The 24,830-nt window shown below is 35.7% G+C and overlaps 1 protein-coding gene across 4 annotated transcripts in view; it reads right to left on the bottom strand.

The window, feature by feature from the left end:
• LOC123558312 (solute carrier family 4 member 11-like) overlaps positions 1-24,830 on the bottom strand; it is a 95,501-nt gene that overhangs the window by 26,930 nt on the left and 43,741 nt on the right. For all 4 annotated transcript variants that reach the window (XM_053543254.1, XM_053543256.1, XM_053543253.1 and 1 more), the window contains exons 5-7: positions 16,980-17,064; positions 4,028-4,151; positions 819-1,010 (exon numbers count right to left, since the gene is read on the bottom strand). In XM_053543254.1, the coding sequence (XP_053399229.1) occupies positions 819-1,010; positions 4,028-4,151; positions 16,980-17,064 (401 nt within the window). The remainder of the gene's footprint in view (positions 1-818; positions 1,011-4,027; positions 4,152-16,979; positions 17,065-24,830) is intronic.

Below are 24,830 nucleotides of genomic sequence, written 5' to 3'. Positions count from 1 at the left end.
AATTAAAGTGTCAGAATTTTATTATCAGCTACTTCAAAGCAAATCTGTTTCTTCAAAGAAGTTAGAACAAATAAATCAAATAAATTTCATTGCTTTTGCAATTCATGAAAGTGTTGCATTATGTGCCTGAGCACCACAAAGGATAAAATGTTTACTAAAACCCTTTAAATGATTGCCAAACAGTTAACAAAACAAATTTACCTAATTAAAAAAAATGCAGTGATACTTCTTTATGCTTTACGCAAGTAATATTTTGCAGTGGAAAAAAATGCATTTCCCCTTTGATGTTACATCTATGAACATTGGTTTACTGCGAAATCATAAATATTCATGGGGAACAAAACTTTTCAAGAATTTCATGGTTGTGGCACTCAGCAGAAATTAATCCCAACAAAAAAGTAAATTTGCATCATGTCAAACTCCACAAATTTATATCCCAAAGAAATAAGAATCTAAGCCATAACCATGAATGTTCCAGCCTAAAAATTAAATGATTCCAAGGAATACATTTTAGTTAAGGTAAATTTAACAACTTTAAAATTCTTTGGGAGTGCAAGCTGACTCAAGAGTAAAAGTCTTTCAACTTACCTGCAATTCTCAAAAGTTTAAAGCACAATGCCTCTTTAAAAATACTGTAAAATATATTTTGACCTGCCCAATCATAGTTGCTATTCATAGATTTATCAAAACACAATTTGGCCAGTAATAAAGAAAGAACCATGATGTCACTGTGACCAAAATGGCCACCATTGCAATACAGTCGTAACTGGTCCACTACCTTTGTAGCATAATTCGACTTCAAACTGACTGCTTCATACCTTTTCATTATCAAATGTTGGCACTTTTTCATCAACATGATGCATTCGTTCCATCATTGCGTTTGTATTGTCAGCGAGAACTTTCTTAAACTCTTCCTCTGTATGGCAATCTAAGAGCTGCGTTCTGTGGTCAGGATCTGAGAATATTGTTGAGAATGTTCTGCCTGTCTCTAAATCATTCTTCGTGCTTTTCTATAAACATAAATAGAACTGACCATGAAACAGTTATCAAGATACTTAATGTAAATTTATCAATTCCAAGATAATCAATAACTTGCAACAGATACAGTGTAACTTCCGAAAACCGGACCTTCTGAAAACCGGAAACCTTTGAAAACTGCACGAAACTCAAGGTCCCGATTTTTTCTGTTCTTATTTGTATTTATTTTTAATTTCTGAAAACTGGAACTTCCGAATTCTGAAAACCGGACAATTTTTGAAGGAACGTTTATATTTCAAGACTAAAATTGACTTCTGAAAACAGAACAAAATTTTTGCTGGGTTAAAAATGTCACCTGTTAATCCAAAAACGCTGTCAACATTTTCTTTTGTTTATCTATCAGCAGCCCGCATTTATTTTGACACGCTAGATAAACACAATGATCATTTGATGTGAAAATAAGCAAGTAATCAGTGATTACTTTTATTTGTATTCGTATTATGAAAACGTGATAAATTATATATCTTAGTGTGAAAAACTTTTTTAATGTTTGAACAAAAGAAGGATAGGTGTTTTAGTTCATTTAGATACATCTATTAAACTATGCATTGTCAACATTAATGAAATGTTGACGAACTCTGAACTCCAAAAATGGTAAATGTAAGTGGAAAATATTTGCGTAAATGCTATTATTTAAGATATGTTGTTTCTTTTTATCTTTGTTATTTATGTATTTATTATCCTAAATGTCTGTAATTAATTAATAAATTAATTATTAACTTTTAATTAAATTGTAAAATTAAAAAGGATAATAATCTCCTTCATCCTACGTGTAAGAAAACATGACTCTTGTGTACCAAGTCCACTTTCTCGCAATCGCCCCTCGAATTTTATTATTAGGCTAAACTTGAAAATGAGTTTAATTTGTAATGATCTACATTCACATGTAGGGGTTAACCTGACTAAAAGTATGTGCATATTCTAGTTTTTAAATTTAGGGGGCCAGCTGGGATAAAGTTTTAGCCCTTTCTCATGACTTAAAAATATCTGGGGTTGAGCACGACATGTCAGTTTGAAAAAATAATTGCAAGTGGAAATATCCAATAGGGGCCCCTAAATGAACAAGGAACAAGAGCTGTCTCCATAGGATGACACATGCCCCCGATGGCACTTTGAATGAATAGTTATGGCGGATGTTAGAGTTTAGGACCTTTGACCTACGGAGCTAGGTCTTGCGCGCGACACGTCGCCTTACTGTGTCACACATTCATGCATAGTTATTTTAAAATCCATGCATGAATGACAAAGATATGGACCGGACATGCCCATCAATGCACTATCATGAAAAATGACCTTTAACGTCTAAGTGTGACCTTGACCTTTGAGCTACGGACCTGGGTCTTGCGTGTGACATGTCGTCTTACTGTGGTACACATTCATGCCAAGTTATTTGAAAATCCATCCATCGATGACAAAGATATGGACCGGACACGCCAATCAATGCACTATCCTTTAACGCCTAAGTGTGACCTTGATCTTTGAGCTACGAACCTTGGTCTTGCGCATGACACGTCGTCTTACTGTGGTACACATTCATGCCAAGTTATTTGAAAATCCATCCATCGATGACAAAGATATGGACCAGACACGCCCATCAATGCACTATCCCTTAATGTCTAAGTGTGACCTTGACCTTTGAGCTACGGACCTGGGTCTTGTGCCCGACACGTCGTCTTACTGTGGTACACATTCATGCCAAGTTATTTGAAAATCCATCCATCAATGACAAAGATATGGACCGGACAGACCGACGGTTCAAAAACTATATGCCTCCCTTCAGGGGCATAAAAAGGGGAAATAATTCATGAAAAATTGGTCCCAGAGCTATGCACCTTGTGTCACATGATAAGGGTAATGATGCTGAACAATTGTTTAAGTTTGAATCAGATCCATTCAGTAATAACAGAGATAGAGTGAAAGTGCACCAAAACTTTAACCTAAAATTCTAAGTAAAAAGGGGGAATAATTCATGAAAAAATGGTGCCAGAGTTATGCACCTTGTGTCATATGATGTGGGTGATGATGTTGAACAACTATTTTAAGTTTGAATCAAATCCATTCAGTAATAACAGAGATAGAGTGAAAGTTCATCAAAACTTTAACCTGAAAATCTATGTGATAAGGGGGGATAATTCATGAAATATTGGTGCCAGAGTTATGGCCCTTATGTCAGATGATGTGGATGATGATGAGGAATAAGTATTTCAAGTTTGAATCAAATCCATCAAGTAATTACAGAGATAAGTTGAAAAAAGAGAAAGTGCACCAAAACTTTAACCAAGGTGGGGACGCGGAAAGACGCCGACGCCGGGGCGAGTAGGATAGCTCTCCTTATACTTCGTATAGTCGAGCTAAACAACGGAGGTTTCTGGAACATTGTTAAATCGTTAGAAAGGCCCTTTTTGATGTTGTCTATATGAGTCAATATATACCTCAAGTATCAGATAATGCGGTATTGGAGAGCTGCTGACCTAGACATTTCAGCAATATTTTCAAAATGATCTTAGTATAATAGATGTTGATTCTACAGAAGCGAGGAAAGACCTTAAGTCGCTAATACATTTATCTAAGTTACAGGTACAGAAAAGATATGTTTTTATCTTAGCCTTAGCATCTTTGCTTTGTACGCAAATGCCAGATTAGCAAAAGTCAAAGATTTACATAACCCAGCCATAAAACTGTATTATCCCAGTCTTAATTTTTGTTAGTCATTTGAACAAAGCCAGGAATAACTGTGAACAAAGCAGGGGACTGCAGACAAAGCGGGGGCATTGTAATTTACAAACCAGTAAAATGTAAAATGATTATATTTTTGCCTCAAATAGTAATTTTATCATATAAGATAAAGCTAGATGTGTGTTCATAAGATGTTGGTCCACTACTTACCATTGCTGTATGGTCATTACGTTATTTAATGACAATTTTTTAATAAGTAATGAGTCATAACTATTGTCTGGTCTGGCACAATCATAGGAAAAATGTGACTTACCTCCTTGGTTGGTGTGAGAATAAGTATAACAAAGTATACTTCTTGACTCGATGGTCCAAAATTAGCAGGATGTTTGAGCTTCGCAATACCAACATGTCTTCGGCTGATAGATGGCACACTTGCTCTGAAAGGTAAATTACATAACTTAATATTTTATATACAATATCTTTAAATTTTAATGTCTTGACCAAGCTGACAAAATCTTCTATGAAGAAACAAAATTTATGTAGCCAATATGAGAGGTAGATTGTTTGTTTTGTTGAAACAACATGCTATCAGAGAACACAAGTTCTGCATGAAAAAATAGCCAATCAGAGAGATGGTGACAAATCCTGTTTAAGACAATGATCAAACAGAGAGATTGATGCAAGTCCAGCATGAAACAGCAGACAATTAGAGAGATGGAGATGGCGACAAGTCCTGCAGTAAACAACAGCCAATCTGAGAGATGGATGCAATTCCTGTAAAAGGCAACAGCCAGTCAGAAAGATTGAGACAAGTCCTGTTTAAGGCAACAATAAATCCTAGAGATGGATGCAAGTCCTGCATGAAATAGCAGCTAATCAGAGAGATGGAGACAAGTCCTGCAGTCAACAACAGCCAATCCGAGAGATGGATGCAAGTCCTGAAAAAGGCAATTAACAGCCAATCAGAGAGATTGAGACAAGTCCCGTTTAAGGCAACAATCAATCCTAGAGATGGATGCAAGTCATGCATGAAACAGCAGCCAATCAGAGAGATGGAGACAAGAAATGCAGTCAACAACAGCCAATCAAAGAGATGGAGACAAGTCCTACAGTAAACAATAGCCAATCAGAGAGATGGAAACAAGTCCTGCATGAAACATCAGTCAGTCAGAGAGATGGAGACAAGTGATGTTGAACTTGATACACTGACATATAGATGGGGGTATACTTGTTGTGATAGAGAAACCAGACACAAAGCCAATTTTACTATTTTTCATTTGGCTTACGTCTGTTTCTCTCTTTCATTTTCTAGTTTATTTTGTTTACAATTCTCAGAAACCTTCAATACATGAGACTACACCCTCTGAAGCAATATATTCAATTTATAAGTATAAGTAGCAACCTTGAATATCATAGACTACACCCTTCAAAGCAATATATTCTCAATAATATGCGTAAGAAAACTTCATAAAACATTTCAATATTTATAAGCTTCAAACATAAACAAGTGAAATAACATTATTCAACAGCAGCAATTTTCAGTCAGCATGCCAGAATGTTACTTAGCTACCAGACATGAAACATAACTGAGCACCTAACTAAAATATTTACTGGAAATTCAAGGTAACAAGTGCTTGTTTGTAGGAGTATAGGTGCTACAAAAACTTTTTTATATTGTAATTAGAAAGTTCTTTCACTTCTACCTATTTCTGGAAAAGTATTCACAGGGTGAAATAGTTACAAAAATGCCATAAAATATTAATTGTTCATGTTGTATTTTGGTTGGTGGGATTCTAGCATTTTCCCTGCATTTACAACTGCTTTGTTTACTTACCTTCAATTGTTTGATGGAATTTCAGTCTTCTTTTTTTCCTTAGAAAACTGGGTTAGCAACAAAAATATCTCAGACACCTATATTGTTATTATGTAAATAAAGATCTTTGATTTCCAGGTAAAACCTTGGTAAACACAATCATTAAAATAGACAGTCTACATCTTTTAGGAAATGGAATACAGTGATAATGCACAGGGACAGTTATACCATAACATATTTTCTGAGACTGTTATTTTAACTCTATATCGCAAAAATGGTCATCTTCAGTACAGGCTTGCCTTGCTCTAAGATACACACACAGTCTTAAAGATAATCTGAATAATAAGCTTTTGTATCACTTCCCTTTGACTCAAGATTGGGATTTTGATAGCTTTAACTTGTTTTGTATGATCTTGCTCTGGTTCAAGACCATCCACCTGGTCTAGGGTTTAGCTAGCTTTACTTCTAGATAATCCATACTGCCTTATGTTAACTTTATTTATATGATCTTGCTTTGATTCAAGATCATCCCCCTGGTCTAGGGTTTAGCTAGCTTTACTTCTAGATAATCCATACTGCCTTATGTTAACTTTATTTATATGATCTTGCTTTGATTCAAGATCATCCCCCTGGTCTATGGTTTAGCTAGCTTTACTTCTAGATAATCCATACTGCCTTATGTTAACTTTATTTATATGATCTTGCTTTGATTCAAGATCATCCCCCTGGTCTAGGGTTTAGCTAGCTTTACTTCTAGATAATCCATACTGCCTTATGTTAACTTTATTTATATGATCTTGCTTTGATTCAAGATCATCCCCCTGGTCTAGGGTTTAGCTAGCTTTACTTCTAGATAATCCATACTGCCTTATGTTAACTTTATTTATATGATCTTGCTTTGATTCAAGATCATCCCCCTAGTCTAGGGTTTAGCTAGCTTTACTTCTAGATAATCCATACTGCCTTATGTTAACTTTATTTATATGATCTTGCTTTGATTCAAGATCATCCCCCTAGTCTAGGGTTTAGCTAGCTTTACTTCTAGATAATCCATACTGTCTTATGTTAACTTTATTTATATGATCTTGCTTTGATTCAAGATCATCCCCCTGGTCTAGGGTTTAGCTAGCTTTACTTCTAGATAATCCATACTGCCTTATGTTAATTTTATTTATATGATCTTACTTTGATTCAAGATCATCCCCCTGGTCTAGGGTTTAGCTAGCTTTACTTCTAGATAATCCATACTGCCTTATGTTAACTTCATTTATATGATTTTGCTTTGATTCAAGATCATCCCCCTGGTCTAGGGTTTAGCTAGCTTTACTTCTAGATAATCCATACTGCCTTATGTTAACTTTACTTATATGATCTTGCTTTGATTTAAGATCATCCACCTGGTCTAGGGTTTAGCTGGCTTCACTTCTAGATAATCCATACTGCCTAATGTTAAGATTATTTATATGATCTTGCTTTGATTTAAGATCATCCACCTGGTTTAGGGTTTAGCTAGCTTTACTTCTAGATAATCCATACTGCCTAATGTTAACTTTTTTTATATAATCTTGCTTTGATTTAAGATCATCCACCTGGTCTAGGGTTTAGCTAGCTTTACTTCTAGATAATCCATACTGCCTAATGTTAAGATTATTTATATGATCTTGCTTTGATTTAAGATCATCCACCTGGTCTAGGGTTTAGCTGGCTTCACTTCTAGATAATCCATACTGCCTAATGTTAAGATTATTTATATGATCTTGCTTTGATTTAAGATCATCCACCTGGTCTAGGGTTTAGCTGGCTTCACTTCTAGATAATCCATACTGCCTAATGTTAAGATTATTTATATGATCTTGCTTTGATTTAAGATCATCTCCCTGGTCTAGGGTTTAGCTATCTTCACTTCTAGATAATCCATACTGCCTTATGTTAACTTTATTCAAGTGATCTTGTTTTGATTCAAGATCATCCACTTAGTCTAGGGTTGACCATTCAGATGCCTAATGTAGATTTATGGTCAAGATCATCAGTATGGTCTAATTTCATTCAGGATTATCCACATTGCCTTATCTTTAACTTGATTTGTGTGATCTTGCTTCGATTCAAGATCATTCGCATGGTCTAAAATTTAGATACATTATTTTACTTCAAGATAATACACATTGCCGAATCTTGACTATGTCTTGTTTTCTGCGATCTTGCTTTGATTAAAAATCATTCACATTGTTTGAAGTTTAGCTAGCTATAACTCAAAATCATTTGCATAGTGTGGGATTCATCTTGCTTTAATTCAAGATGATCAATATTACCTGAATGTTACTTTCCCTTTAATTCAAGATAATTTACACAGTCTGGAATTTAGATAGCTTGAATTCATGATAATCTATACTGATAGTTAGTTACCCTGTTTTGTGTCATCTTGTTCTGATTAAAAAATACTCACATGCTCTGGGGTAGCTTTACTCCAATTTGCTTCAATATAATCTTCTATTGCCTTGAAATTAAAGTATAGCCTTGTGAATGAAGAAGGTTTACAGAGTTGAGATTTACTTGCATTAATTTTTTTTTCAGAATGTGTGTAATACCCTGAAATCCCGAAAATAAGCCGGTTTCGAAAATAAGCCGGTCTCGAAAATAAGCCACCATTTCACTACAGGCTAAAGGGGCTCAGAAATAAGCCATACTCAAAAATAAGCCGTCCAGTTTTTTGTATCGGTATCAAATAGTATCAATGACTTTGTTTGGACACAATATAAGATAGTAAACATTACAAACATGTACACAGCAAATTTATTTCCACATGTTATAACAATAAAGCATACTTTGGAATAAAAACACTTAAAAGAAAATGCAAGTTGTGCTGATTTTTAAAACCCTGGACAAATTAAAACTTTAAAAGCAATAAAGTTCCTGTCTCAAACACTTGTCACGTCAGTTCTTCTAATTAACATGACCGGTCTTAATAACACAATGCAATGTTTATCACATATTGTGTAAGTTATTCAAAACCGTTAGACGATTATATCAAATGTGTATTTGTTTGTTAGACCAGACAAAACTTTCTAATGGGTTAATATCTGTTAGTATCGGATCATTTTAATTACGAAATTGTAAACAAATTGTAACAAAATTGGTATGTCAGAAGTATAAGTATTTACCAACGTCGATGTTTTTAATAGAAAGCATAATATATGACATCCATATCTTCCCTATTTCGGTACTCGAAAATACACTGGTTTTTAAACCGTTACGGAATATATGTACTCAAAAGTTCGCCGGACTCAAAAATAAGCCGGTCTCAATAATAAGCCACCAAATCCTTAGGAAAATTTAAAATAAGCCGCGGCTTATTTTCGGGATTTCAGGGTATCTATTATATCAAGACCCCCACCTACACCCATCACAAATGCATGCTGCAATTCGTGTTTCAACACGAACTTGTTATCATTTGCAAGTTTAATATCTTTCAATCTATTTACATTAAACTCAATAGTAAGTGCAGGTAAATAAATCAAGGGTTTTTCTATAATTTACAGTAATGAAAACTAAATCAGTTCTATTTTGGTTTGTAGGAATCTATATCCAGTTGTTTATCAGAATGTTTTTCTTTTCCATGAAATGATAAACAAGCCAAATCGATACGTTTGAAGTTTTTCTCCTTTGAGTGATACAAACTTAACACAAATGTTTAACAAGGAAGTCTGAAAGACAGCTATATCCCCCGCTAGGGGTTTAGGAGAAACAGAGCGGACACAAAATGGAAGGCTCAAACCTCTGACCTTGAGTTGTGACCTTGACCTTAAGCCAACATGGCTGACTCATGACTTCTGCACACTGTCTTGATAAGGTGATCATTTGACCCAAGTTTCATGAAAATCCTTCATGGGTTTAGGAGATACAGAGCAGACACGAAATGGAAGGCTCAAACCTTTGACGTTAAGTTGTGACCTTGACACAGAGCAGACATGGCTGACTCACAAGTTCTGCAAATTGTCTTGATGAGGTGATCATTTGACCAATGTTTCATGAAAATCCTTCACGGGGTTTAGGAGAAACAGAGCGGACACAAAACAGAAGGCTCAAACCTTTGACCTCGAGTTGTGACCTTGACCTTGAGCTGACATGGCTGAATTATGAGTTCTGTACAACGACAGGGTGGCAAAAATACATACAGAATGCTCATTTTGTCAATTTTGTTACTAGCAAATATTCATGTCCCTCAGGTCATGTGATTATAGTACAGTACTGTAGTTCTTTCATTTCTGGTTAAAAATCACACAAAAATCTCAATCACTGCTCATGTAGAACCATTGACCTTCCACAAAAAATACAGACAAATGTTCAGGCGAGCTATCAGACAGAACATTTGGAAGCTGTAGTGTCTATCTGTAAGGCAATGATAACCCTATACCAACATCTTGAAAGACAGATCCAACAAATCAGTCTATATCTAGTTTGTGTCAGTTTTTGCAGATTCCATTCATATTTAACCTACATCTTTGACATGTTCTCAACTGATGGCATTAATTAGACTTGTAGCTCATTTTTATGTGTTTTTTCTCTAAAATACAAACATTACAGTAGCTACTGTTTCAGTATTTTTTTTCTTTGTTTTGAATTGAGTTTAGAGACACTTTTTCCAGGTAGAGGAAGATCTTATATGCTCATCCGTGCATTGTTTTAGGCAGCACCTGGGTAGAATCACTGACCTTGGACAGGTTCCTAACATGAAGACTTCTACACCTTGAGCAAGGTCTTGAACCCACATGTGATCCGAAGTCAACAACCTTAATCACTCAGCCATGGAGGGCAAGTTTTTGTCTGTTGTAAGTAAGTTGTTGTTGCAGTAAAGTAATTATTGAAGACTGCATTCCTAAATCCTATCAAAGTCTTTTAAAAGGTGACTAATATTCTGGAATACAAGGTCACATACTAAACAACAACTGTTTTTAGAAACTAGACTAGTATACTTAACATAAACCAAAAGGCAGTGCAATACACCAGTTTTGAAACAGACTGGGAAGCAAAGCTGTAAAAAGTAACTCACAATCATGCTCTTTGGAAAGCACACACTAAATTGTATCCAAATTCCAAAATGTAATGCCATTGTCAGTCTTACCAAATTCTAATGCATAGGAAGTTCTTAATTCAATCAGGTAAATCAAAAGAATATGGCACTGATCTGATATTTATTTTTCCTGAAGAATGTTATATAGCAATTCAATTGTCCAGGATATATCTGCCAAACAGAGAGGATAAACTCAATTATTTTGTTGCTGTATAAGTGGGAAAGTTTTCAGATATATCTAAGGTTTAGTGAGTAAAAAAATTTTTTTCTTAAACATGATATAAACAAGAGCTGTCACAACTCCAATGTGGATGAAGATATTGGACACTAGCTTAAGTCTGTGTCAAATGTATTTAGTAATAAAAGCGGAAGAAGTGTATGACTAGAAATGTGTCACAGACTTGGATGCCCCCCGCAACATGAGAAAGGTCACAGGCATAAGTTATTTATAGTAACAACTAAGGGAAGTTAATCTTAAATTATCTTTTTTAACAAGAGCTGTCTCCATAGGATGACACATGCCCCCGATGGCACTTTGAATGAATAGTTATGGCCAATGTTAGAGTTTAGGACCTTTGACCTACGGACCTGGGTCTTGCGCGCGACACGTCGTCTTACTGTGGTACACATTCATGCCCAATAATTTTAAAATCCATGCATGAATGACAAAGATATGGACGGGACACGCCCATCAATGCACTATCATGAAATATGACCTTTAACGTCTAAGTGTGACCTTGACCTTTGAGCTACGGACCTGGGTCTTGCGCATGACACGTTGTCTTACTGTGGTACACATTCGTGCCAAGTTATTTGAAAATCCGTCCATGGATGACAAAGATATGGACCGGACACGAATGCACTATCAAGAAAAATGACCTTTAACGTCTAAGTGTGACCTTGACCTTTGAGCTACGGACCTTGGTCTTGCGCGCGACACGTCGTCTTACTGTGGTACACATTCATGCCAAGTTATTTGAAAATCCATCCATGGATGACAAAGATATGGACCGGACACGAATGCACTATCATGAAAAATGACCTTTAACATCTGTGTGACCTTGACCTTTGAGCTACGGACCTGGGTCTTGCGCGCAACACGTCCTCTTACTGTGGTACACATTCATGCCAAGTTATTTGAAAATCCATCCATTGATGACAAAGATACGGACCTGACACGAAAATTGAGGAGACTGACAGACAGTTCAAAAGCTATATACCTCCCTTCTGGGGCATAAAAATCCACACAAAAATCCTTACCAGGTTAAGATACTTCTCAAAATTGGATGTAACATGCATGTTGTACTACAGAAAAGTGGTCTTGTTTTTTCCCTACGACCAGTAATAGGAAAGTTACAATATAAGCTATTTATAGTAACAACAAAGGGAAGTAATTCTAAACTAGGAACCTGGTTCTTGCGCATGACATTCTGTCTCATGAGGCAAAATACATCAAAATCCCTCCATGCATGAAGAAGAAATGCTCAAGACAAAGTCATTCTTGTATGTGACCTTTGGCCTCCAAGTGTGACCTTGACCTTAGACTTAGGGACCTGGTTTTTGCGCACAACACATTGTCTATTCATGCTTATTATTTGTGTCAAATTATTTTGAAATCGGACCATGCATGTCAAAGTTATGGACCGGACACAAGACCACATTATCAATATATATGTAGTGAAAATTGGCTAAGTTCAACCAAGGACTGTGACCTTAACCTTTGAGCTAGGGACCTGGTTTAGTGCATGACACATCCTCCATCCATGCTTATTATTTGAGTCAAATTATTTTGAAATCCGACCATGCATGTCAAAGTTATGGACCGGACAGGAACATCACCCTTTCCTGAACACACGGACGGACAAACGAACACACACGAACATGGGAAACACTATACCCACCCCCCCCTCATTTTACATTAAACAAGAGCACCGTAATGCAGAGCAATATACACCCAAAGGTATGACATTTTGACCCCTTAGTGTGACCTTGACGGTGAAGCTAGCCATCCAGAACATGCGCTCTGTACATCTTCTCTATGTGGTGAACATCTGTGTCAAGTTTTCTTCGAAATCCTTCAAGGGGTTCAAGAGTTACAAAGCGATGATATCTGACCCCTAAGTGTGACCCTGACCTTGAAAGCGAGACATCTAGAACATGCGCTCTGCACATTGTCTCGATGTGGAGAACATTTGTGCCAAGTTTCTTTACACAGGCCTCCTAGCAGGCCTGAACAAAAATAAAGGTTTTTATAAAGGCTCCAATCTATGGAAATAAAGGCCTTTTAGTGTAAAATATTAAAAAATAAAGAGTAAATAAAGGCTATTTTTGCCGGAATTTTCGTTGAAAACACATAATATATATAGGTATTTACTACATGTATGTGGTCTGGTGAACACAACAGCATTCTGAAAAACTCAAGATGAAAGATACACAAGCAGTATCCTAATAACAACACTTAAAAAGGGGGAAGAAATACAGTAGTATAACCATTACTTGCTTTAAACTGGCACGGCAAGCAGTCTGAACAAAAATATAGGTTTTGAGTGAAAATTACAGGCTATTTGGCCGTTTTAAAGGTTTTTTCAGAAGATTTAAAGGTTTTAAAGGTTTGCTCTGAAATTAAAGGTTTTTAAAGGTTTTAAAGGTTTCACTAGGAGGCCTGTTTACATCTTTCAAGCAGTTCAAGAGTTACAGAATGGACAGGAAACACACTCATATGACTATTGATCCCTGTGACCTTGACCTTGAAGCGAGACATCCAGAACATGCGCTCTGCATGTCGTCTCGAAGTGATGAACATTTGTGTCAAGTTTCTTTGAAATCCTTCAAGGGCGTCAAGAGTTACAGAGTGGACACGAAACACACTCATATGACCTTTGACCCCTAAGTGTGACCTTGACCTTGAAGTGAGCCATCCAGAATATGTGCTCTGCAAGTTGTCCAGATGTGCTGAACAATTGTGTCAAGTTTCTTTGAAATCCTTCAAAGGGTTCAAGAGTTACAGAGCGGACACAAAATTGCTAACGGACAGACAGACAGACAGACGGACATAATTCATGGAAATTTTCTGCAAAATTAATGCACCATGACATTGTTTCATATCATATGGCTAATAATGTGGAGCAACTATTTTAAGTTTGGATCAAATAAGTGAGATAGAGTAGAAGTGCATCACAACCTTGTAAAAAGGGGGCATAACTCATAGCATTTTGGTGCCAGCATCATGAACATTATGTCATAATTATGATGTGGGTGACCATATGGAACATCTGTTTTAAGTTTGGATAAAATATGTTTAGTAACAACAGACATATAGTGAAAAAGCATCAAAATTAAACTGAAATTCTAAGTATAAAGGAGACATAAGTCACTTAATATTTGTGCCAGAATTATGGGCCTTTTGTCATATGATGAGGACCATGATTTGGAAGATATATTTTAAATTTGAATCAAATTCATTAAGAAGTAACAAAGATAAGTGAAAGTGCACCAACACTAACCTTTGATTGTTATGTTTGTTTTGGGTTTAACACCGTTTTTCAACAGTATTTCAGTTATATAACGGCTGGCAGTTAACCTAACCAGCTTTCCTAGATTCTTAACAAGTATAAACCTGTTCTTCGCAAGTAACTGCCAACTTCCCAACACGAATCAGAGGTGAAGGATGATTGATTTCAGACACAATGTCTTTCATCAAATTGTCACAGAGAACATACGCCTCGCCTGAGGATTGAACTCACGACCTCGCAATCCGTAGATCTGTGCTCTCCCTATTGAGCTAAGCGGACAGAGACATAAACCTGAATTTCTAAGTAACAAAGAGGCATAATGCATGAAATATTGATGCCAAGAGTTACGGCTCTTGTGTCATACGATGTAGGTGATGATATGCTACAACTATTTTAAGTTTGAATCAAATCTGTTTGGTAATAACAGATATATAGTGAAAATGCATCAAAATTAACCTAAAATTCTTAGTATGTGTGTGTGTGTTAGGGTTTAACGTCTTTTTCAACAATTTTTCAGTCATATAAACGACGGTAAAACGGGGCATCATTCTGACAAAATGCAAGTTAGAGTTATGGTTCTTGGCATACATAGTCAACTAATAATGATTAACAAGTGTGCAAAGTTTCAAAGCTGTAGCTCTGATAGTTTTGAGAAAAAATTGGTCTAAACAAAATATTTAACCAAGAAACTCAAATTTTCTAAGCACAAAAAATGGCCATAATTTTGACAAAATGCATATCAGAGTTAGAGTTCTTGGCCTACACAATCCGCTAATGATAATAAACATGTGTGCAAAGTTTCAAAGCTGCAGCTCTTACAGTTTTTGAGAAAAGGTGGACCTTAACTAAAATTTTAACCAATGCCGACACCGGCAATCAAGTGACGACAATACCTTTTAGATTTTTTTCAAAAATCAAACGAGCTAAAAATTGGTGCCAGAGTTGTAGCCCTTGTGTCATATGATGTGGGTGATTATGTAGAGCAACTATTTTAAGTTTCAATCAAATCCATTTGGTAATAACTGAGACAGAGTGAAAGTGCACCAAAACTTTAACCTGAAATTCGAAGTAAAAAGGGAGGATTATTCATAAAATATTTATGCGAGAGTTATGGCCCTTGTGCCTGATGATGAGGAAAAACTATTTTAATAACTTAAACCAAGGTGTGGATGCGAAGGGATGCTGACAGCGCCACTTGGGCGAATAGGACAGCTCTCCATATACTTCACATAGTCAAGCTTAAAAGTATTCATTGGCAAGGACATTTGAATAATTACTAACAAATTATCCATTTAGATTGCACAGCTACTATCATTTACTGGTTTTTATCTGTTTTATTTAAATGTGCGAATCTAATTCACTTGTCAATGACTTTAATTTATGGTAGTATTTGTCCAACACTGAAGTCCAAACATTTTCCCATTGGCAAATATCGCTAACTTTTTCTTGTTGCAAAATTGATCACCTATACAGAATTCAAAATCCTAAAAGAGCGAAAACAAGCAGAGATATATCACATAGTGGATATATGGCTGAATACCTAATCAGTATTATGTGTTACCAATTTAAATTCAACATGGTACACTAAAAAAAATATTTGACAGAGTAGGCAGTATTCAAATCCTAATGAGGCAAAGAAACTTTATCAATAAACTTTCTGTACTGACTTTGCTGTCACTGTTGCTGATGAAACAAAAGCTGCACTTGCAACACTTGTAAGAAACAAAGTTGCACCCACTAGACTTGCAAAAAACAAAAGTTGCATCCACCAAAGACTTGCAAAAAACAAAAGCAGCACTCACTAGACTTGCAAGAAACGAAAGTTGTACTCACCAGATGCTGCACTCACTAGACTTGCAAGAAACAAAAGCTGTACTCCATAGACTTGCAAGAAACAAAAGTTGCACTCACTAGACTTGCATGAAACAAAAGTTACACCCACTAGACTTGCGAGAAACAAAAGCTACACTCACTGGTCTTGCAAGAAACGAAAGTTGCACTCACTAGATTTGTAAGAAACAGAAGTTGCACTCAGTGGACTTGCAAACAAAAGTTTCACTCACTGGACTTGCAAGAAATAAACTTTGCACTCACTGGAATTGCAAGAAATAAAAGTTGCATTCACTGGACTTGCAAGAAACAAAAGCTGTACTCACTAGACTTGCAAGAAATAAAAGCTGCACTTACCAGACTTGCAAATATCAAACTCTGGTCATAGTACTCACAGTGCACATATCAAGCTCATTTTTAATCTTACATCAAACATATTCAGCTCTGGCCATGAGTCTTATTACATTGCAGATACGGAGATCTGCTTTTAGAATTTACATTGCTCATATCCAGCTGTAGTCATAAATTTTACACTGCATATATTCAACTCTGGTCATAGCAATTACACTGCATATATCCAGCTCTGGTCATAGCAATTACACTGCATATATCCACCTCTGGTCATAGCAATTACACTGCATATATTCAGCTCTGGTCATAGCAATTACACTGCATATATCCAGCTCTGGTCATAGCAATTACACTGCATATATCCACCTCTGGTCATAGCAATTACACTGCATATATTCAGCTCTGGTCATAGCAATTACACTGCATATATCCAGCTCTGGTCATAGCAATTACATTGCACAGATCCAGCCCTGATCAAAATACTTACATTGCATATATCCAGCTCTGGTCATAGCAATTACACTACATATATCCAGCTCTGGTCATAGCAATTACACTGCATATATCCACCTCTGGTCATAGCAATTACACTGCATATATTCAGCTCTGGTCATATCAATTACACTGCATATATCCAGCTCTGGTCATAGCAGTTACATTGCACAGATCCAGCCCTGATCAAAATACTTACATTGCACATATCCAGCTCTGGTCATAGTCAAAGCCACCACCTTCAGAGATACTTGTGCACTGTAAAGTGCGAGTTAACTGATGCACTGAAAATAAAACAAAAGGACTATAGCAGCTGTAGGTCACTCACCTTAACTTGACTATTTGACTGTTAATACCTGTATGACACACTGAATCATGAATGGTAACAATTGTATCAAGCAAAAAACATAAATAGGTCAAGTGTCACCCTTTTGAACAAATATGAGGGATGCTATGGAAGATCCACCAAGCAGTTCAAAGAAAAAAGTCATTTTAAGATATTACTATTTTTAACTATAGTGGTCCCTTAAAGGGGCCCAATTGTCCCTATCTGAAAATAAATGAAGGAAGGATCAAGTTTGATAAAGATCTCTAGCAGCCCTTATCTGAATGAAACTAGTAGAGGGCCTTATTATGATGCTACTGAACAAGTCTGAAGAAGATCCATCAAGAAGCTCTTTAAGGCTTTTTCTATTTCTGGCCCTAGTAACCCTTAAAAGGCACCGAGTATCTGGGAGTACGATGTTTCAGACCAAGTTTGATGCAGATCAATCAAGTGGTTTGTGAGAAGTTTTTTTTTTTTCGTTTTTAGCTCTAGCAACTCCTAAAATGGACCAAGCACCTCCATTAGCAAAACTATGCAAGAGGAACTTCACATAGTGCTACAGATCAAGTTTGGTGTCATTCTGACTAGAGTTTCAAAGCAGAAAATTCTAAAAAAAACTGTTTTGCAAATATATATATAAAGGGTAGGTGGTAGCATTATTATGCAAGAGAAAAGCAACTGAAATTTAAAGTATGAAAGGCTATAACAATGAAATCTGTAATCTAATGCAATCTTCTTCAAGCGGAAAGGGGGCAATAAAATCATAGCAGTGGATGATGGAAATGCTTTAAGTTAATGAGTTTTTTTTTTATTGTATCATGACATGTTTATTCTTGCAAAAACTCTAAATGCAGAAGTTGACAATAATTCCATTTTAAGAAACTGACAGATTCAAAGAAAATTGAGCCGAAACTGAAAGCCACCAAGCCTTATGTTTCCTATTCCAATTTCATCCAATTTGATTTGATTTAAATGAAGCTGAGGCCGAGACTTAATTAGACGAAGCTCAATAATGAAAGAACAGTTTTTAGAAACATTTATTGCTAAATTCAAACTGTAAAACCTATTTTAGAAACAAAAATTGTATAATCAATTGAACATGCAATCAAAAATAACAGGAGAGAAAGTATTTTTGACATTTCAGTATTTTTGACATTTCCTAAATAGGAAACATCCTATAACTGATTTAGTTAAACAGTTAATTTGATGAAAAGAGGTCTAATAATTATACACATATTAGGAAAGTCTGTCAGAAATAGCTCATAGGTAATCTGATAATGGACGACTCTAATATAGTGTATACAGTTTAAAGTGCCACTGTTTCGATTCTTGGGAAATTTAAATACAATAAAACCTGCCCTACCCTGCACCCTTGGAACCAGTTTGAAGCAGATTTTCCATTATACATGGCTTTGGGTACAATGTGCAATTGCAATCAATGTGCAACTTAAAATGTGTTATGATATCTGAAACGAATATGATAATTGAGCCGTGCCATGAGAAAACCAACATAGTGGCTTTGCGACCAGCATGGATCCAGACCAGCCTGCGCATCTGCGCAGTCTGGTCAGGATCCATGCTGTTCGCTAACAGTTTCTCTAATTGCAATAGGCTTCGAAAGCAAACAGCATGGATCCTGATCCTGATGGTCTAGATCCATGTTGGTCGCAAAGCCACTATGTTGGTTTTCCCATGGCACGGCTCATATTATGAGGTACATTGTAATGTTTTTTCTTGGTATGTTAATAACACATTGCTGCTTAAAACTCCTAAAAGTGATCTCATGTGTGAACATATGTGATATGTTACATGTTGTTTTGAAACAAAAATGTATTGTCCTTCTGGACATCATGAAAATTGTAACCATAAGCTCACTCTTAACATGAAGAGGATAGTTATAGGACTGGTCAGTTTGGTGCCAGTATAAGACTTGGTGGGGTATCATGTCATGTGTCAGTATGGTGTGATATTTAAGCAAGGCAGCATTATAAAATTCATAAAAAGATCATTGCACATTATGAGGAAAAAGCAGTTAAGCAACAGGAAGAAAAGAGTTAATGTTTCTTGCAAGTTTCCATAAGGCATATCCAAAGGGGTGTCAACTTTTGCCTAATAAAATCCATTAAAATTCAATGCCATCATAGACAATTTGGAAATTTGAAAAAGCAACTTTACAATTAGTACGACAGGGTGGTTGGGTGGGAGTTGAATAACTCCTAGTAAATGGTTTCCAAGAAAAGAAAATATAATAACCAACACAGTCTGATACATATAACTGATTGACAAGGAATTGTAAGTTTATAATGCATGTCCTTAAACTTCATATTTTTAAATTTCAACTGCTGATACTGAAAAAAGAATTTTTGGTTTTTGGTTATCATGTTTGAATGTTACCAGAGCTGTAATTTTATATGCTGTGACCTTTACATTTGACCAAATAACTTCAAAAACATCAGGGGTCATCTACTGACTACAGGCAACCATCCTAAGAAAGTTGTCAGCTAAAACATTATGAATTCCGACAACAAGGGACAAAGCATTCTTTTGTTATCCAGCGGTAACTGTTTTCTTTCTCAAAGTCACTGTGACATTGACCTTTGACCTAGTGATCCAAAAAACAATAGGAGTCATCAACTGAGTACTGGCAATCATCCTATGAAGTTTGTAAGCCAAGGCGTTCTTAAGTTATTGTGCATAAACTGCTTTCAGTATCAGGATCACTGTGACCTTGACCTCTGACCTACATTATTAACATATCATCAAAGCAATTAGGGTCATCTACTGAACACATGCAATCATCCTATTCAGTTTGATCATTGTGAGACCAAACATTCTCTAGCTATTAATCAGAGACCAAATGGTCTACAGACAGACGAACAGACAAGCAAATACTAAGCAAAACAGCATACCACTTGCTATTCAAAGGTGGGCATAAAAACTATGAAATCTGGATAAAAACATTATTTTGCAAAAATTGAGACCCATTTGCAAAGCAAGACTGCCACCTCAATTTTTAAATCTCTTAATCAATAAGCCAAAAACTGCTCCTTTCAAACAGCATTTAAAGTAAACATACCCACCAAAGGTGTTTTCTTGCCAAAATCTGATAAAATTTGTTTACATTTTCAACATACTAAACATTATTTGAATACAAAATATAAATCAAGCCAATATTACAAATCAATAGTGGCTGGGATATTAAACAAGTCAATATAGATTAAAAGATCTTAATTTTACAAACCTTTGATGCTAATCTTCAAATGACAAAACAACAAACCTTTTAACATATTGGGTAAAAAACATGTTTACTGCTTTACAGGCTTGATTAAAGATCTAACCTTGTATGGTTATGTTTGTTAAGGAAATCTTTGTCCATTGTTGACTAAAAAAAAAAAAATCTTAGATATTTACTTCAAATGTAGATTGTCATCAAATGTATTTAACTTAACTAAATGTACACATATAAATTAATTATGAAAGTACAGCTACATTCAGAATGAAAAATTTATGCAGTAACAGCTGACTTAAATTTAAAAAAAAAAACTCCCCAATTTTTTCGTGGTAGTACAGTGTAATTCTTTAAACATGTATTGTGCAAACTGAACCTACACTTCATGTTTACATAAACTATAATTATGTAGTAATTGTTCACATTTTCAAATATGAACTTTGGGTCTAGTATACCTTTAATAAGAGAATATATGGTTATGTGTGGAAGCATGGGTACGTCAGAATGTTAATGTGAAATGTAAGGAGGCATTGGTATGTCAGATTGCATAATTTACATCTTAATGTGTGAAAACATGGTCATGTAAGGCGGCATGGGTATACCAGAATGTATGGTTTACATGCTAATGTGAAATGTAAGGAGGCATGGGTATATCAGAATGCATGGTTTACATGCTAATGTGAAATGTAAGGAGGCTGTGTATGTCAGAATACATTGTTTACATGCTAATATAAAATGTAAGGAGGTATTGGTATGTCAGAATACATTGTTTACATGGTAATGTAAAAATGTAAGGAGGCATGGGTATGTCAGAATGCATTGTTTACACATTAATGTGAAATGTAAGGAGGCATGGGTATGTCAGAATGCATGGTTTACATGTTAATGTGAAATGTAAAGGGGCATAGGTATGCCAGAATGCATGGTTTACACATTAATATAAAATGTAAGGAGGCATGGGTATGTCAGAATACATTGTTTACATGTAAATGTGAAATGTAAAGGGGCATAGGTATGTCAGAATATATGGTTTACATGCTAATGTGAAATGCAAGGAGGCATGGGTATGTCAGAATGCATGGTTTACATGTTAATATGAAATGTAAGGAGGCACGGGAATGTCAGAATGCATAGTTTATATGCTAATGTGAAATGTGAAGAGACATGGGTATGTCAGAATGTATGGTTTACATGCAAATGTAAAATGTAAGGAGGCATGGGTATGTCAGAATGTATGGTTTATATGCTAATGTGAAATTTAAGGAGGCATGGGTATGTCAGAATACATTGTTTACATGTTAATGTTAAATGTAAAGAGGCATGGGTATGTCAGAATACATGGTTTACATGTTAATGTTAAATGTAAAGAGGCATGGGTATATCAGAATGTATGATTAACATGTTAATGTGAAATGTAAGGGGGCATGGGTATGTCAGAACACATGGTTATGTAAGGAGGCATGGGTATATCAGAATGCATGGTTTACGTGTTAATGTTAGAATGCTTAGTTATGTAAGGAGGCATGGGTATATCAGAATGCATGGTTTACGTGTTAATGTTAGAATGCTAGTATGTAAGGAGCATGGGTATATCAGAATGCATGATTACGTGTTAATGTTAAATGCTAGTATGTAAGGAGGCATGGGTATATCAGAATGCATGGTTTACTGTTAATGTTAAATGCTTAATTATGTAAGGAGGCATGGGTATATCAGAATGCATGTTTAGTGTTAATGTTAGAATGCTTAGTTATGTAAGGAGGCATGGGTATATCAGAATGCATGGTTTACGTGTTAATGTTAGAATGCTTAGTTATGTAAGAAGGCATGGGTATATCAGCAAGTTAATATGAGAGTGCATGTGTTATGGAAGGAGGCATGGGTATATCAGAATGCATGATTTACGTGTTAATATGAGAATGCTTAGTTATGTAAGGAGGCATGGGCATGTCAAAATGCATGATCTACAAGTTAATGTGAGAATGCATGTGTTACGTAAGGAAGCAATTAGGTATATAAATGCAAAGTTTTCGAGTTTTCATAGTTTTGTGACTATGCATGGTTACATGATAATTCATGGCTATGTGAAAATGCAAGACTATGTAAACATGCACTGATATACGAGTATGCATGACTGTGAGGATGCATATTTATGTGAAAATACATAGCTATGTGAAAATACAAGGTAATGGAAGAGTGCATGGTTATACCAAAAAACATGGCTACGTGAGATGGCATGATTATGTGAAAAAGCATGGCTATGACAGTGTGCTGTTACATGAGGATACATCTGGTTATTTTTTTTGGTAATATGGTTATGAAAGAATGATTGGTTTTGTAAGAATACAATGACACCTGAACAAGTGTTTGTGAAAAGTGCTGGTATGCAAAGAAAAAAAGCATGACCATGTGACTATGCTTGGCTGTGAGAATGTATGGCAACATATGACCACATCTATAGCTTTTTGGTAAAGCTAATTCATGGTTCGAACAGGATATGCAAGACAAAACTCAAGTACTTTTCAAGGACATTTAAAGTTCTTTTTTGTACTTTTTCAAGGCCTACTTTGATCTAAACCAAGTCCTGAAATCTTCAGTTTGAACAACTTTTGTCATCTATTGCCAAAAACAATATTACAGTGGAAAATGCTTTGTGTTAACTGCCATGATACCAGTATTGGTCCTTACCTGGATCGGTAGTGAGGAAATTCTATATTTTCTGTCATGATAACTTTTTTCCATTCCATATTTAAATTTACTTAAATTTATTCTTTATCAAGCTGACAGAACATTTTTTTCCAGCAGTTATTGGGGGGATTTCCCCCCCCCCCCCCCCCAAAATTCAAGTACTTTTTCAGGTCTTTCAGGATTTAGTCATTTTCCATTGTTTTCAAGGACTTGCATCAAATTCAAGGATTTTTCAACGCCTGTGTGAACCCTGCATATCACAATAAACTGTAATAATGGCTTTATGGTTAACGTGAGACACTTCAATTCTGTTACAATGTACAACTAAAAAAACAAGAGCTGTCAAAGGACAGCAACGCTCGACTATTCAACAGCCTTGTCAGTTGAATGAATATAAAGTCGAAAAAGAGGAATAATTTTGTAAAATTGCAAAATAGAGTTATGGAACCTGTGCAATGCATATCAGTTCATGACAATGGACTATTGTGTGAAGTTTCAATCCATTCCTATTAGTGGGTACTGACATATCAGCTTACATACAAAAACTTAATCAAACTGGGACGCCGGCGCTGATGCGGATGCATGAGTGAGTCTAATAGCTCTACCTATACTCTGAATAGTCGAGCTAAGAAATGTATGGTTTATGAGAAAGCATATCTTCAAGAGTAAGCATGGATTTTATGGGGAATGCATGGATCCATAAACCGATCAATAAACTCCGCCCCTTAGTTACTATTGCTATTTCCCACAAGCTTCTGCAAAAATGGCCGATTCATGTACAGTTGCAATGGACTCTTTTCTGTAAAATACTTACCCGGGTGTGTAAAGATTGCGCCTAGAAAGATGTCAAAGAGACTTAATTATTTTACTAAAGGATAAGAGCGTGACATTAAAATTAACTCAGAAGAACTCTATGTAAAATATAGCACAAAATATTGGCATTCTAAAAGAAAGATTAAAAATCCACGGACACTTATGCTTGATATTGCTGGTGGGAATATTGTCGAGTCCTTATGCAGGTATGCATAGTTGGGTATGTATAATCTAAGATACCTCTGAAGCATTGTCTGAAACTGATCTAACGCATTAGATTATTAAATAAATATTAGATTTGAATTTGCCTACACAATATTAGGCCTACTTCCATTTTAGAGCCTGCAATTCGATGTTAGGTTTATGTGACGGAACCTATTTAATGCCACATGCAGTCACATAATTATGGTGAAAGTGTTTTCTTAAATCACAATAACATTTTCGGCAGATAGCTTTTAACTAACAGTGCGTAAAACCCTGCTGTTCTTATCTAAGGGTATATGTAAATGCGCACCCGCTGCTGTTACAAGTGATTGTGTAATGGTGGATCAATGCTGTGATGTAAATTAACAAGAGCACCGCCTTGCGGGTGCTGACGCTCATCTGATTTTTTTTGTGTAATAGAAATATTGTCCTACCCACGATTTTCTAAGTCTAAAAAGGGCCATCATTCTTGCAAAAAGCAGGATAGAATTATGTTTCTTGATGTACAGTGTCCACTTATGATGGTGAAAAACTGTTGCAAGTTTTAAAGCAATAGCTTTGATAGTTTATGAGAAAAGTCGACTTAAACATAATACTCAACCAAGAAAATGATTTTCTAAGCCCAAAAGGGGCAATAATTATTGCAAAAAGCAGGATGGAGTTATGTTGCTTACTATACAGGGTCAGCTATGATGGTGAACAAGTGTTGCAAGTTTCAAAGCAATAGCTTTGATAGTTTAAGAGAAAAAATTGACCTAAACATAAAACTTAACCAAGAAATCTGATATTTT

This window comes from Mercenaria mercenaria, chromosome 5 (assembly GCF_021730395.1).
Source record: "Mercenaria mercenaria strain notata chromosome 5, MADL_Memer_1, whole genome shotgun sequence".
Taxonomy (NCBI): Eukaryota; Metazoa; Mollusca; class Bivalvia; order Venerida; family Veneridae; genus Mercenaria; species Mercenaria mercenaria.
The sequence above is the reverse complement of the archived record's forward strand: the minus strand, read 5'-3'. Positions and strand labels throughout refer to the sequence as shown.